This window comes from Mustela putorius, unplaced genomic scaffold, assembly GCF_011764305.1.
Source record: "Mustela putorius furo isolate JIRA1106 unplaced genomic scaffold, ASM1176430v1.1 tig00003899_pilon_pilon_pilon, whole genome shotgun sequence".
NCBI lineage: Eukaryota > Metazoa > Chordata > Mammalia > Carnivora > Mustelidae > Mustela > Mustela putorius.
In genome coordinates, this window is record NW_025422048.1 from 1730192 (window position 1) to 1745275 (window position 15084).

General features: G+C 57.4%; 1 protein-coding gene across 2 annotated transcripts; it reads right to left on the reverse strand.

Annotated features, from left to right (window-relative positions):
- Window positions 1–843: 843 nt before the first annotated feature.
- ZFP92 (ZFP92 zinc finger protein) lies at window positions 844–11661 on the reverse strand. Of its 2 annotated transcripts, none has more exons than XM_045068009.1 (5): window positions 11567–11661; window positions 6075–6125; window positions 5787–5913; window positions 4644–4748; window positions 844–4327 (listed from the first exon to the last, which is right to left on the reverse strand). In XM_045068009.1, exons 2-5 carry the CDS (start codon window positions 6105–6107, stop codon window positions 3105–3107), a joined length of 1488 nt encoding a protein of 495 aa, XP_044923944.1. In that variant the 5' UTR covers window positions 6108–6125; window positions 11567–11661; the 3' UTR covers window positions 844–3104. The 2 variants fall into 2 exon arrangements, with proteins under 2 accessions (XP_044923944.1, XP_044923943.1); XM_045068008.1 differs by lacking the exon at window positions 11567–11661 and adding an exon at window positions 11207–11420.
- Between the last annotated feature and the right edge of the window lie 3423 nt (window positions 11662–15084).

The window sequence follows — 15084 nt, forward strand, 5'->3', positions numbered from 1 at the left end:
CATCCCAGGCTTTCCTGCGTTGTGCTCCCAGGGACCCCACAACCATCCTGTAGGAACCCCTCTGCTCTTCCAGGGCTCCTGACCACACGCGGGCTCCCCCTCCTTCCCTCCGTTCTGCCCGAAGTCCCTTGACCTCTACCACCCTGATACTCACCCCTGCTCTGGCCTCAGGACCCCAGTCGTCACCTCTGCTACCTAGCAAGACACATAGTCAGCACCCCGGCGGAGGGCCGGCTGTGTCCCTCAGGCTGGGCAAAGGCGTGAAGATCCTGAGCCGTTCCTGGGGAGTCGGAGAGTCGTCTGTGGCGGAGGCAATCCTGCCGCGCCTGTGATGCCCGAGCGCCAGCCAGAAGGGTGAAGGCAGAGCCGTCTTGTGTCCAGACCCACGCGGGGCTGCACGGGCCCACACCGGAGGGCGTGGGGGTGCTGCCATGTTGCCCAAAGATACAAAAGCAACTGGAGGGAAGACACAGCTGTGTTTCTCATGGTGCTGCTGTGCCTCTCTGCCCTTCCCCGTCTCCGAGTCACGGTGTCCCACCGGTCTCGGATGGCTTCCCTTGATTCCCAGGTGTGTTGCCCTCCAAGGTTTCTGCCTTACCCTCATGCAAACATAGTCTCTCGGCTCGCCCCCGAGTTCCACACTCAGAGTCTTTCCTGGTACCTTTAACCCAACTGCTATCTGCTCACTTTAAAGCACGAGAGGGCTCTGTCCAAGGCTCGCACCTTAGAGCCTCCTTATTTGTTTGCCCCTAAAGTAAATGAACTCAGTCAGGACATGTAACCCCCAGTTACATGGGGGCGGAGCCATGGCCTTTAAACAGCTCTTGCAAAGGGTCCAAGGTGTCAGAGAGCAAGTGGTCTGGCTTTTATTCCACACAGGAGAGAAAGTGACACTCATAATCACACTGCAGTGGAAATGTCATGAAGACAAGCAAAATTAGACAGAGAACTGACAAAAAGACGCACTGCTATTTTAAATGTCATTTATCTGGGTAAGTGTTTGGGGACCCTGGAACCTTTCGGGTGCTCCAAAATCAGAGCACAAATGTCCAGCACCCTCTGCTGAAAACACCTGTACATCACCCCCTGTAGCCAGTCACCTTTGGGTATGGGTCCCACGAGAAAAGGAGTTCACGGGAGAAGTGAAGTTGGCTTGTCCGGCGGGACAGACGGGAGGACACGACATGCTGTTCACTTACGAGAGCGATGGAGACGGACACGGGAGCCCATGGATCTGGTCTCTGTCTGGTTCCCCTCACGTGGTGGCTTTCGTCCCCATCTTGGCCAGGCCACGGTTGAACCGAATGAGAGTGGAGTCCACGTGCGTGGCCTCCTGCCTCTGTTCCTTGCTCTGCACGGGGACTGGTTTGCTAACCCCTTGCCTGCCTTCAAAGATCGTCTGTGCCTCAGGGAGACACATGCTTCCCAATGACCTGCCCATGGACTTCAAAGGCACTGTTGCTGATACTTCTTTTTCCCTTGGAGAACCTCAAGATGCAGATCCATTTGACCCCCTCAGATGGGGCTGGAGGTAAAGTGCTAAGGGGCCATATTCATTTCCCATGTTTCTGAAGTGCTAGCACACATGAATGTGACACAAAGACGACAAAGGACAAGGGGACACAGACCCAGTGAAGGGCTATGAGATAAAAGCAAGATATAAGAACTCTAGAACTTTCCATAAATAGTATCAAACTCTTTTTGATATAGCTAGATCAAACTTCTCTATGTCTTTGTTTCTGTCTACCTGTATCTCTCTTTTTTGGGGTCATCCTAGTGATCAGAGCTCCAAGATGCCTGCTCGGAAGGAATTCTGCATCTCCAGGTTTTTCCTCACTGTCCTGATGTCCAGTCGAACCTCTCCTGTGTGGCAGGGTAGGCGCCCAGGCTCCTCGGAGGCCCAGTGGGGACCTACCACTTGCCTGCCGGAGAGCCTGGCAGTGAAGAGGGCTGGAAGGAGGTGGCCAGCCAGTGAGGACACTGCCAGCCGCCCTGTCTCCGTGGGGCTGAGGAGGAGGGGGGAGAGGAGGGGCCGGGTTTTCTCTCCCCTGAGGTCTTCTCACAGGGTGGGGGAGTCTTATTTAAGGAGCGATTTTCTAACTCTCTCATGAGGCAAATATCTCTATCTTTAACTTACATCACTCCTGAATGCGAAAATATTTAAAGCAGCTGAATCTTCAATATTATAAGAAATGTCATATGAAAGGCAGATCCAACGAGAGAGCCACTGCCGGCCGCTCTGTGCGAATCCGTAGCTTGTTGCCTTCCCGCAGGACCTTGCCTTGCCAGAGCGCAGCGCTGCGGGAAGCTCTAGGCACTGAGGGTGGGGAGGAGGGGCGGAGAGCCCAGGGTGGTCTTCGCTGGTGGGGTCTGGGGGAGCAGAAGGCAGTGAGCAGGGTGAGCCTGGTGGGCAGGGCAGACACGCCTTGCCTGGAGCCCCGTCCCCTGAGAGATCAGCGTGTCTCCCAGACGCAGCCCCGCCCCAGGCCTCCGGGAAGATGCGAGCTGGACGCTGCGGCTCCTCGGAGAAGCAGCCGGCGGCACCCGTGGGCAGCTGTGGCTCTCAGGCGCAAGGACAAGTGGCCCGGGAAAGAAAGGGGTCCCTGCTCAGCGTGCTAGCGGGGTGTCCTGTTCCTTCTCTCGAGCGGCAGGCTCAGAGACATCACTTCCTGTGGCGGGACAGGCCGGCTGGGGCAGGCCACGAACGTCTTTGCCCAAATCCATTTCCAGACAATTTCTGAACTGATGAGTCTGCGGTGACGTCACACAGTCCAGCCACAGTCCAGTCGCAGAGTTCCCTCAAGTCCCCTCCGCTGACAGGCGCTTAAACGATGAAAGTGCTCGGAGTGCTTCTACCCGGAAACACTAAGCAGTCTGGGGCTGAAGCCCACGGTCTCGGTCTCGCAAGAGGAACCCAAGGCGCGGGGGCGGGCGGCGGGGGGCGGGGATAGGGGCTCTCGTCACAGGGTGGCCCCCCGCCCCCCCCCCCCGCCGCCACAGGGGTCCTGAGGCCCGCGGGCCTGGGAGCACGCGTTGCAGCGCCCGCAGGCACCATCGTCGGGCTGAGAGGAGCACCCGGCACCCCGTTTCGAAGCCCGGCCCTGTCACACCGCGCGGGGGGCCGCCGCACAGCCCGCGTCGCCCGGGGCCGCCTCGCCCTCCGCCCCGCCGTCGCTCCTCCCCGCGGGCCTCCTCCCGCCGCGGGGCTTCTGGGGCCGGCCCGGCCGCCGCGGGGCCCGGAGGGCTTGGCCGCACTCGGCGCAACGGCCGTTCCCGGCGCGGGGCCGCCGCGGCTCGGCCCCCTGCGCGGCCCGGGGCTCCGGGGGGCGCCGCCCGCAGCGCGGACACGCGTAGGGCCGGTCGCGGCGGTGCAGCGCGCGGTGCTTGCCGAGGTTGGCTCGGCGGCTGAAGGCGCGGCCGCAGTCGGGGCACGCGTAGGGCCGCTCTCCGCTGTGCGCGCGCTGGTGCTGGCTGAGCCCCGAGCAGCCGCGGAAGGCCTTGCCGCACTGCTGGCACGTGAAAGGCCTGTCGCCGCTGTGGCTGCGCTGGTGGTGGATGAGCTGCGACACGCCCTTGAAGGCCTTGGCGCACTGGCCGCACGCGTACGGCTTGTCGCCGCGGTGCGTGCGCTGGTGCTCGATGAGGTTGGAGCTGCGGCGGAAGGCCTTGCCGCAGTCCCCGCACGCGTACGGCCGCTCGCCGCTGTGCGTGCGCCGGTGCTCCAGCAGCGCGAAGCGGCGCCGGAAGGGCTTCCCGCACTCGGGGCACGCGTACGGCTTCTCGCCGCTGTGGATGACCTGGTGCTTGATGAGGTTGGAGCTGCGCGTGAAAGCCTTGCCGCAGTCCCCGCACGCGTACGGCCGCTCGCCGCTGTGCGTGCGCCGGTGCTCCAGCAGCGCGAAGCTCCGCCGGAAGAGCTTCCCGCACTCGCCGCACGCGTACGGCTTCTCGCCGCTGTGGATGACCCGGTGCTTGATGAGGTTGGAGCTGCGGCTGAACGCGCGGCCGCACTGCTGGCACACGTAGCGCTTCTCGGCGCCGCGCGCTCCCTGCCGCCCGGGAACCCTCTCCTGCCCGACGCGGGGGCTGCTCCTCAGCCGCGTCTCTCCCGCCGCCCCAGACGGGCTGCTGGGACCTTTCTCCCGGGGAGGGTCACCCCTGCTGGACCCCGTCTGCGGAGAGGGAGCCCGTCTCACTCCCTGCTCCGGCGCGTCGCCTGGCGGCCAGGCCACCGGACGATAGTCACCAGCCCGACGATCGGGACCCGGGAGTTCTTCTGGATCACGCTTCTGTGCGGAAACCGACGTCGCAGTCTGTATCCCGCCTTCTGTAACGACACAGAGCGCCCACCAGGATCGCTCGCCCCGCAGCTCTATTTAGGGTTCGTTCTCCCGCCTCAGGCCCACACCAGAGCTGAGAAGGAACAGATCAGGACAGGGGGACGGGGCGCGGGAGGGAGCTGGAAGCAGTGGAGGGACAAGGCAAGAGGTGCTGTCTTCACCCAGGGTCTCAACGGGGACTCCCTGGGCGATTTAAGTGGGCCACAAAAGGGAATTTCCCACCCAAAGTGGTCACAATACCCTGCTTGGGCGGCTGCTCCCTGCGACTGGCTCAGGGCAGCCAGCCCGGCGCCCCACAATCACCTGTCTGCGTCTTCGCGGTGGCCGGTGTTCTCCAGATGTCTGTTGTCCAGGGCCCCTCCCCTTGTTCCAGCCAGGAGACCAGGTGAGGCTTGGTGGATAAACATCCTGTCCATGGAAATGAAGCAGATCAGTGACATTCCTGTACTCAGCCCAGCCTTCCTATCGTCCGGAACAGAGAACAGAGAAGCCTCTAAGAGAGTGCCACTGCAAAGGTCCAGAGCAAGGACAGATTCTCTTGATGGAAGCAAAGGAATTTGAACGTATGGGAGCCTGCAGTGGCCATGGGCAGTCCAAAGTCCATGGGGACTGGGGTCAAGAGCATAACCATGTTACTATTTGGCCCCAGAGGAGGGCAGCCGGCATGTGGGAAATGGGGGAATCTGTTTGAAGATCCCCCGGGGCTAAGGGCAGGGGTTTGTGGGAGGCCCTGGGGACGGTCAGGAACGGACACAGCTGAGGCACGCCTGCGCCTTGAGCGCTGAAGCCCCATTTCCATCATTGAACAGAACAGATGGCTCAGTCCCTTTATGCCGAACTCAACAGACGAATCCTGAACTCCCCTTTGAGCCCTGGATCTGCATGGTGAGGGTCAGAAAGAACCAAGGGGAAGAAACTAGTCTCCCTCTGTGTGGTTAGATTAGGGAGATGAAATCTGTAGGAAAGAAATGGAGCAAACAGACCCCTGCAAGCCGGCGGCAGCGGTGTGTGTGTGTGTGGGGGGGTCCTGCCCAGCTCCTTTCCGTATTTCTATAGGCTGGAGAGCCGAGTGCACGTCTTAGCCTTGATACAAGGAAAAAGAGCAGCTGAACTCCATAATATGAAATGAATGTACAATTCCACCTTGATAATGAAAAAAGTCTACAGCAGCATATAAATATTCAAGGATAATGTGCATCTATCTTTTACTTAACATGTGATTTTAGATGCAAAATAAGTTCGATGGGGGCCCATGCATTTACCACTTGCAGGTCAAAACCATTTAGCTAAAAACTGTCCTACTGAGACAAAAGCCGGGCTCCAGGAGATTACTGCCCTGATGGGAAAAGGCATTTATTCTTGGGCTCACAGTAACCAACAAACAAAGAAACTTAAAAATAAACAGAAACAGAGTAGGGGAATTAGATATGTGTATCCAATCCTTACCCAGAGACACCAAATGATGATAGTTTTCCAGCATCACTGTCTTGTAGAGGATCCTTTGTTGGACATCCAGAAGCTTCCATTCTGTCTTGGTGAAGTACACGGACACATCTTCAAAAGACACTGGCACCTAAAACAAGTCATTCCTGTGGCTGCAGGGGACTTCATCCCCATGAATCCCAGAATGGGCGGGCAGCAACTAAACCGGAGGCAGGGAGACCCAGAGAACTCATCAGTTAAGGGGAGACACGAAGAGGTGGCAAATGGGGAAAGTCAGGGAGCTCCACTCACCTTGGGCCTGGCCTTCAAGAGAACGGCTGCCATCGCAGGGGTGCGAAGGAGCTAATGGGGTTGGAAAAAGCCAAGTATGAGATGAGGTCCACCCTACTCCAACATGACCTCAGCCCAGTGAGGTCCCGTTCACAGCCACTGGGGGGCAGGACTTCCGCACGTCTCTGTGGGCTCCTCTCCTCTCTCCTCATCGGGGTGGTGGGCCGCCAGACAGGGCGTAGGAAACCTTCCTCCCATGGAAGCAGCGCCCCTCCCCCAACTTCCCAGCCGTTCCTGGAAGCTCCAGTGCCAACTCCTTTTCCTCTCAGCTTGGGGTCCTTACAGAAAAACTCCAGAACACACACACACACACACACACACACACACCACTCTGCCTGAAGCAGTCCTACTCTCGAAGAATAGAGAAAGATCAGAATAGTGAGATGCCCTTTGGAGGGACCCACATTAGCTGGGAGAGGGGTGCTCTCTGAAGGAGGGACCTTCAGGCCGAGAGCTGAAGGCTGGGGGTGAGTGGAGAGAGCAGCAGGCTAAGGGCATGGCCCATATCCGGCCCTCAGATGGGACCGAGCTCAGCGGTCATGGTGTTGAAACGGGGGGCGGAGAGGGGTGTCCAGAAGGTGAGGCCGTGTGGGCACTCTGGGGACAGACAGGAGCTGGGGCTCACCCTAAGGGCAGGAAGAGCATGTCATTGCCAAAGCGGACAGAATCAGATTTCGCCACATCAACTTTCAATACCGGAAAACAGGGCGGCAAAGGAAGGTTTGCTCCAAGGCTGTTGTCCCCACCAACGGGAGGCCACAAGGTGGAGTGCCCCATGGGGAAGCAGAGGAACCAGGTGGTGGCTGGCCAAGGAGTGGGCTGCGAATGCTTATGCTGTCTGGGCGACTGCAGCTTATTTCTGCTACAGGAGAGAGGTGGCGCAGCATTTAAAGTGCAGCCGAGTCCCTTATCACCAGTGATGAGCTTCAATCGGCACTGGCTGAGAATAAACTCATGTATCTGGTGAAGATGGAAAGAATCCCTTAAAGCAGAATGAACACTAAAACCACTGGGTGAAAGACCTAGGGAAAGCAGATGGCCACGTGATGTCAAAATGTCTTCCCCTGTTTGCTGCTGGTCACAAGGCAGAAAGCTAACCTGGGCAGAGCTGGGACATGCCTGCTGTGGGGATGGCACCGTGGGGAGTGCACAAGGCTCTTCCAAAGCTTGGCTGGATTCTAATGCAGCTTTGAGAACCCACACCCAGTTTATAAAGGATCCTGGGGACAGAGGGAAGACCACAAGGAAGCAACAAGCCTGGTGTAGACGGTGGGCTATACTCGGTCTCCTCTTCATACCAGTGTCATGGAGAAAAGAGGAGGCTGGCAAGAGAGACTGTTCTAGAGGAAAAGAGATGTACATGGCCAACAGTCAAGTGCAATGGGAGTCCTTGGTGAGATGCTGGTGTGCAGGACAGAGGACTCAAAGGCACTGGGGGCCTGGAGGGGTGACTGTGGGGCCAGTGCTGCTCATGTGTTGGCTGGATAATGGCAGCAGGTCATGGAATATAGAAAATGGCATGTAAACTTACTTTAAAATATTTCTGTAAAAACAAAGGCAAGAGAGACGGGGAGAGAGAGAGAGACCCAGAGAAGGAGGGAGGGGCAGGGGAAAGGAGGAACAGAAAGAAAGAGAAACATGCCAAGAAGGCAAGCTGGAGGCCTCCGGCAACCCCGGGGAGGTGGGCGCCTGCGCTCTGTTTGTCCATCTCCTCGGCGGCGCACGCGATTAAAAGGGAGAATCGTCCCGTGGTCCCTCTATCACGTGACCGAGCAATTGCCCTCCCGAGGACCGACCACAGGTGTTCACATCAAAACAAACGCGCAGGGTTTAACTGCAGCCTGACCGGCAGCAGCCAGAGGGCGGAAGAACCCAAGACAGGGACCCAGCAAACCGGAGTCTGTGCCCATGGTGGGATGCTGTTTGGCTATAAAAAGGAGGGAAGTACTGCTCCGTGCTGCGGTGTAGATGAACCCTGGAGACCTCATGCTCCATGGAAGAAGCCAGGCATGGACATGAGAGGCCACATGCTGCGCAATTCCGCCTATGTGATGTCATCTAGTAGTTCACAAGAGCCGTCTTGACCTAGTTTCCAAGTCACGTCAAAAAGTTCTCTTTTCTCGGCCTTTCTTGGCCAGTTGGCTAAGCCCCCACCCTAAGTATCTCCCCCATTGGGGCTCCTCTCTCTGGGACCACTAAACACACTCCCTCAACCCTCCCCCACTTTATCAGGCTCCCACGCTCTGGGGCTAGGCACCCGACAACTAAGGAGCCCCCATGCCCCAGTGCCTGAGAAATCATCTAGATTAGCCAACGCACAGGGACCCTGCAGAAACTACCTACCCCTCCTCCAGTACTCACCCCCTGTCCCCGCCCCATTAAGGCCCCATGTGGCTGCCTCCTCTCCTTCAGAGCTGTAACAAAGAGGTCTGCCTTTGATCACTCCGAATGTCACTGACCTGTGATTTCCCATCAAGAAAGCTTGAAGTCTTACAAACCGTGTGACATCTCCAGCACAGGTAAATCCGGAGGGTCAGAGCGCAGATCAGTGAGGGCCGGTTGAGGGCGGTTGAGGGGGAGAGCGCCGGGGGCAATGGCTTCCCGGAAAGGGTTTCTCTCTGGGGGATAAAAAGGTTCTAGAACTGAGGCGCTTGGGTGGCTCAGTGGGTTAAAGCCTCTGCCTTCAGCTCAGGTTATGATCCCAGGGTCTTGGGATCGAGCCCCATATCCGGCTCTCTGCTCAGCGGGGAGCCTGCTTCCTCCTCTCTCTCTGCCTGCCTCTCTGCCCGCTTGTGATCTCTCTGTCAAATGAATAAATAACATCTTAAAAAAATGTTCTGGAACTAGAAAGAGGGGATGGTTGCTTCATGTGCTTCATGCCGCTGAGTCACTGGCTCTGAAGTGGCTAGTTTTATGTTATGTGAATCCCATCTCAACAAAAAAAGGGGGGAGTGGCAAAAGGTGTCACTGTCAAATAATCTTGATGTCCACAGGTCACGTGTGTCTCATGATGACACACTGTCAGCCACCAGGGGACTGGCACAAGCTATAGGTGTGTGTGCGGGCGAAGAACACTGATAGCAGCAAGGCTTCTCAGGCCACTAGCAGAACGTTCTGAAGGACAGCATCAACTTCTTTTTTCCTTACCATGACTGTCCTGCTGGGTCATGAGCCATTTTGGAAAATACGCAAATCGAAAGCCACCTCCCACAACTTGCTGGGGTCCCTTCGAAGCTCCCAAGAGAGAAGAGATTGTTGAGCTGTGACTTCCTGAGGAAAACACACTATGGACAGGGTTAGCCTGCAGACAGAGCCTGACACTGAAATTCGACGCCACAAGGTGCATCCAGGGGGCCAGTCATGTGCAGTGGTCACACCCAAGTGTCCGTCCGTGAGACCTAGTCTCCCATACCCTCAAGCCTGCAAAGAGAGATATGGCAAGTTCTTCTCACAGACCCTGATCCTGAGTAACGCCCAGGCAGGAATAGGGCATATGCCTAAGGAAGAATCGGAGACTGTGGAACTGGAGAGGGGCCTCTCCTAAGACCCAGGTGGGCGACCGGGGCAAAGGAGAGGCTGAAGGATGATTCCAGGCCCCGAAGCTCAGGTCTCCCGGCTACCGGACACTAGGCAGACAGGTGACGGTCCATCAGACAGCAGTGCCCCGACGCCAGGAAGGCCCAGTCAGCCTGGGTTAGGAGGGTAGCAGAATCCCACCGTGCTTGCTGACTGGGCCAAGTAAAGCCGAGGATGTGGGGCTGACCCCCTGGGGGAGGAAAGGCTCTGGGCTGCCAACTGAAACGCATCATGGCTCAGAAAGGGGAGAGGCGGCCAGTGGACTTCAGTGCTGATGCTTACAGAAGACCACGAGATGGGGCTGTTTCCCCAGAAAAAGAAAACAGCAAACAAACAAACAACGGGAAAGGCGGTCAGCAATCCCATGCAGGCAGGGTCAAGAATTGGGGCTGTTTCACCGGCAAGGAGTGACGCAGAGTCTCTGCAGTCAGGCTTCTCCCTCCCCGCCCCCCCGCCGCCCCGGTGAAACTTCCTCTGAGGTCTGGCAATTTAAGACCCCAACCGCCTCCTCCTTGCTCCAGCGGTCTTCCCCTGGGACTGCATCATTTGCCACCCACCTGGTGGAAAGGCCTGAGGACCCGGGGCCCTAGGGAGGCCACAGGTCAGCCCAGGGCCTCCACGGTGCCTGACCCAGCAAAGCCCTCTGAGCCTCACCCTCGCAACGGATGTCTCCCTTGCCCTGGGGTGTGGGGGACATAGGCTGAACTGGTCCTAGGGATGGCTACCTCCTAGTGGGATTCTGTCCTTCTCTGCTCACGGCCCTCCCTGGGGTGTCTGTTTTACCCACATGGCTCTTTCTGACCTGGCCTTCCCCTCCTCCCACCCGTTTGCTCCCTACTCCTGCCACACTGTCTTCTGAGCCGTCCCTCCCACACACCATGCCGCCACTCATACCTCAGGGCCTTTGCACTGGTTGTTTCCTCTCTGTGGAATACTCTGTCATTTCCTTCAAGTTTTTCAGAAACCTCACCACCTAACTACATAAACTCGCAACCCAACTCCTCACCTTCTTTCCTCTGCTCTGTTTTCCCCATGGCACTTACCACCATTTAACACACTCTATACTTCCGAATTTAAAATGTTTGCTGTTTATTGTTGGTGTGGTGCCACTAGAACTGGACCCATCGTGGGGGGAGTTTGGCTGTTTTGTTCCCTAACAGGCCTGCAGCACCCTGGCCGACACTGGTGGCTCAGTGAGGAGCTGGTGGACTGGCGGACCCCTCGAGCTAGTTCCCCTGCTCAGCTCAGCCCACTCCCTCTCCTGCTCTTGGGGGCCCTCCATGCCACCGCGGGCTTCCTCTCCTTAGGCCTTTTTGCTGCTGTGCACCTCACCACCAAGGGTTCACACCACCGAGGGGGCACAAACCCCCACCCTTTATAGCCACGGGAATATGTCTGGGACGCTCCAGGCCTGTGCCTGCTGAGGTCGCCAGGTGCCCCTAGGCGGGAGCGCCGCGACCTCACAGCGCCAGCCTGCCCAGCGCTCCCAAACACAGAGCGCAAAAACCCAAACTTACCGCCGGGTGGCCGGTGCTCTCTGGCCAGCTCCAGGGGCAGAGGCGAACCGCAGTCAAAGGCGTGAAACTAGGAAACACTGGCTGCCTTTCCCGGGACCCTCTCCCTCGCCCCCTCGCCCCCTGCCCAAACGGAGCCCCGCTCTGGGCTGCCACAGTCCTGCCAGGCCGGCGTACTGGGGCTCCGCGGGCCGCCGCGCTGCTCGCTCCTCTTCGCCGCCCGCCCCCCCCCCCCGCCCCACCGCCCCGGCCCCCTCCCCCACACCCGGCCTCTGGCAGGCCCGAGGCCAAGGCTGCCGCCTCCGAGAAGCCCTCCGGGACAGCGGCCCCAGGAGATGGCGGGATTCCCTGCCGGGTTTCGACCTGGTCCGTGGGCGCTGCTCTCGGGGGGGCGCGTTCTGCGAGGCCGTCCGTCGTCTGTCCTGAGCCGACGAGCTGGGCCAGGACGCGGGCGGGGAGCGGGCGGGGCCGGGGCGGCGGCGGCGTGGGAACCCAGCGCGGGGGGTGGGGGGCATGGAGCATGCGCGTCGCAGCGGGAGGGCGGCGGGGCCCCGCGCGGGTCCCGGCGCGTCCCACTGGGGTTCTGGGCTGACTCCCCGAGCGCCCTGGGGCACTTCTGCTTCCCATCTGGGCTGCTTCCAGGACTTGGGTGGCGGTGGTCAGCGCGCCGCCGTCCGCCGCTGGGACGGGGAGGGGCAGCTTTGGCCGAGCGCCTCCCGTGGGTCAGACCCCGGGGCTTTACGTCCGTCCCGTCCTCTGTTCAGCCATTTGGGATCCATGGGACGCTGCAGGGCACCCAGTAAGCCAACAGGACGAAGATGAGAAAATGGGGTGCGCCGAGGGGGGCCTTAGGAAGGGCCGTGTGCAGATGGAGGGAAAGAGAATAGCAAGAAGGGAAGAAGCCAAGAGCCCTGATGTCCTGATGATTGCGGTTCTTGCTCTGGCCCCTGGATTTCCCAGAGGGGAGCCACCACTGTCCCTTTGCTGTCCCTCCTCAGTGTGGCCACCACTGTCCTTCAACTCTCCCTTCCAGTGTGGCCACCCTCTCCCTTCACTGGCCCTCCCGGTGTGGATGCTCCCTCCACCATGTGTTCCCGTGGGCCACGCTGCCCAAGACCCAGCCTCTTTCTAGTGTCAAGTCTTGGCTGTGGCATCAGGCTGCTCTGTGCGTGCTGGGGAAGGTCCGTCAGCAGCAATCGGGACCACAGGCTTCCCTGATCCTGCCCAAAGACAGAGAGGCCCTCCTCAGAACGTGAAGCCTTCCCTTCCACCCTGCTGGGCCATTTGGGGGATGGTCTGCCCAGGTCGCTAACAGTTGCCCTAGGAATGCCACGCACAGCTGGCCTTAGACCAATCAGATCTGCCTCTGGGCTTGAGGACGGGGGCGGGGGGGGGGTGGCTACCATGCCTTGAGCTGCACAGGGGAGGGACAGACACTTAAACCAAAAGGGGGTCCTCCCGGAAAAAGAAGAAAGGGGAAATGGCTGCGGGGAGGGCGGCCAGCTGTGTCCAGTCTCTAGGCATTCCTTTAGGTGACAGGAATTGTGGCCAGAAGGATCACCGGCTTTTCTGAGACGGGGGAGGGGGAGGGTCAACTTCCAGCAGCCCAGGACAGCAGCTCAGCCTCAGGCTGGCCTGCAGCCAGCTGCACCCCGCTGCACCCTGCTGCCCAGGGTCTGTTCCTCCCAGTGGCCCATCCCCTGGCCCATGCCCACACTTGGGAGGGGGAGCAGGTGAGGTATAGCTATATGCGGGTTCATCCATGATGCCCCACTTCTGTCCCTAGTCCAGACCTCTCCTCCCTACCCCTTATGTCCAGGTGGATTCTAGACCTTTCCACTTGGGTGCTTCCAACTCATATGCCCTAAACGGAACTTAGGATTTTCTACCCAGTCCCCAGTCACAGTGAGTAGAATCCCCACACACCCATGTTAAAGGCCAGAATTCGAGGATGTGTCCCTTGTTCACCTTCCTCTTCCGGTTATTCCTGGTGTTTGATTAGTTCTCCGTGTGTTTTAGGTCTGTTAAATCTCTGCCCTATCAGTTCCATGACACTGCCACTACTATGGTTCAGACCACCATCATCTCTCATGGGACAGCCCCAGCTGCTGCTCAGTAGGCTTTCTGCATCCACTTTGTCCCCTCCACTCCTAATTCTTGCAAAAGAAAGCCAGAAAAAGCATCTGGAAATACAATGTGAACGTGTCATACACACATGTGAGTGCACTTGCACCTCTGACTTCGAACCTTTCAATGTTCCCAGCTCTTTTAGGTAAAGACCAACCATAAAGACCACATGGTATTTTCTCTCCAGCCTTAGTGCGTGGTGCTCCCCTCACCCTGCATCTCTCTGTTTGTCTCTGCTCCAGCCACACTGGTCTGCTCTCAGTCCGATACTCACCATGTTTCTTTCAACCCCAGCACCTTTACGCATGCAGTTCCCCCAACTGATGTGAACCCCACCTCCCTCCCAGAAGAAGAGTGGAAAATGCCAGGTCCGCATTCTCGCAGCTTCCCTTGCAGCTAGTGCGTGGGCTCGTGACCTGGTCCCACCAATCAGATGCACCTGCTGCCAACTGACTCTGGGGCCAGAGATAGGAAGAAGCAGGGGCCACACATACTCCATAAGGGTGGGTGGGCAGCAGCAGAGGCAGTACGACCCGCTTCCCAAGGAGCAGGGGTGTCTGTGGTTCTCGCGACAACACGTGCATCTTTCATTGCTGCGAACCAGTGCAAACCAGTGTCTGCGCCCAGCCGGGGGAGGCAGCCTTGGAGATGCCTTCACTAGCCCAGCCCTGAAGTGTGATTGAGACCCTTGCTCCACTCTGCAAAGCCTCCAAACCTGGCTCAGCAGTCATCCTCAAATGCCTGCGGGACATCCATCATCCTTCAGCTAATTCCATTTGCACTTCCAACAGCCAGTCTGCTTCTGTTGTGTGCAGCTAAGAACTACAACAGACTAGTTTTCTGCAGAGGCTGCGTGATCTCCCACTGCGTTAGGTACTCCCTGCCCTGGGTTCAGGGTCAGCACGTGCTCTTAGAGCTTTGCAGGTCTTTACTCAATCCATTATTGACTCTTCTTTCTCCATCCTTCTTTTAACATTAGTGTTTGTTAATAGTTATGAGTATCTAGAAGCTTCATATTACTTGTTGGAAAACAGATTGAAAAAAATGAGCCATTTTGAGAAACTGAGAAGAAAAAATATTTTAAAAAAGAAAGAAAAGAACAGAACAGAACCTCAGTGATCTGTGGAACAACATGATAAGGTTTAACATGTGTATTTGGGATCTGAGGAGAAAAGAGAGAGAAGTGGGAAGAGAAACTACTTAAAGAAAAAGTGACTGACATTTTCAGTTTGGAAATAGACACAATATTCAGATTCAAGAAGTTCTGTGGAGCCCAAGGAGGACAAACACAAAGAAAAGACATATGTCGGAGTACTGAAAACAGGGACGCCTGGATGGCTCAGTGGGTTAAAGCTTCTCCCAGGGTCCTGGGATCGAGTCCCTCATCAGGCTGCCTGCTCAGCAGGGAGCCTGCTTCCTCCTCTCTCTCTGCCTGCCTCCCTGCCTACTTGTGATCTCTATCTGTCACATGAATAAATAAATATCTTAAAAAAATACTGAAAACAAAGGATAAAAAGAAAATCTTGAAAGCAGTCAGAATTAGCTGAAGCACTACCTTCAGGAGATTCTCCACCGAGTTCTCATCAGAACATCAGGAGGCAGTGGGACAACATTTTAAAGTGCTGAACAACAACAAAAAACAACTTCCAACTCAGAACTCTCTATCTCTGGGGAAAAGATTCTTCAAATATAAAGGTGAAATAAGGACTTTTTCAGATAAATGAAAGCCAGGAGAAGTTATCAGTAGACCTGGG

What these genes read in the sequence shown, in the direction of transcription:
- ZFP92 (XM_045068009.1), bottom strand. Translation starts at nt 6,107, where the DNA reads ATGGCAGCCGTTCTCTTGAAGGCCAGGCCCAAG. An exon ending in TCTTGAAGGCCAGGCCCAAG is followed by an intron (nt 5,914 to 6,074) that starts GTGAGTGGAGCT and finishes GACTTGTTTTAG; the next exon opens with GTGCCAGTGTCTTTTGAAGA. An exon ending in CACCGCGAAGACGCAGACAG is followed by an intron (nt 4,328 to 4,643) that starts GTGATTGTGGGG and finishes GTGTCGTTACAG; the next exon opens with AAGGCGGGATACAGACTGCG.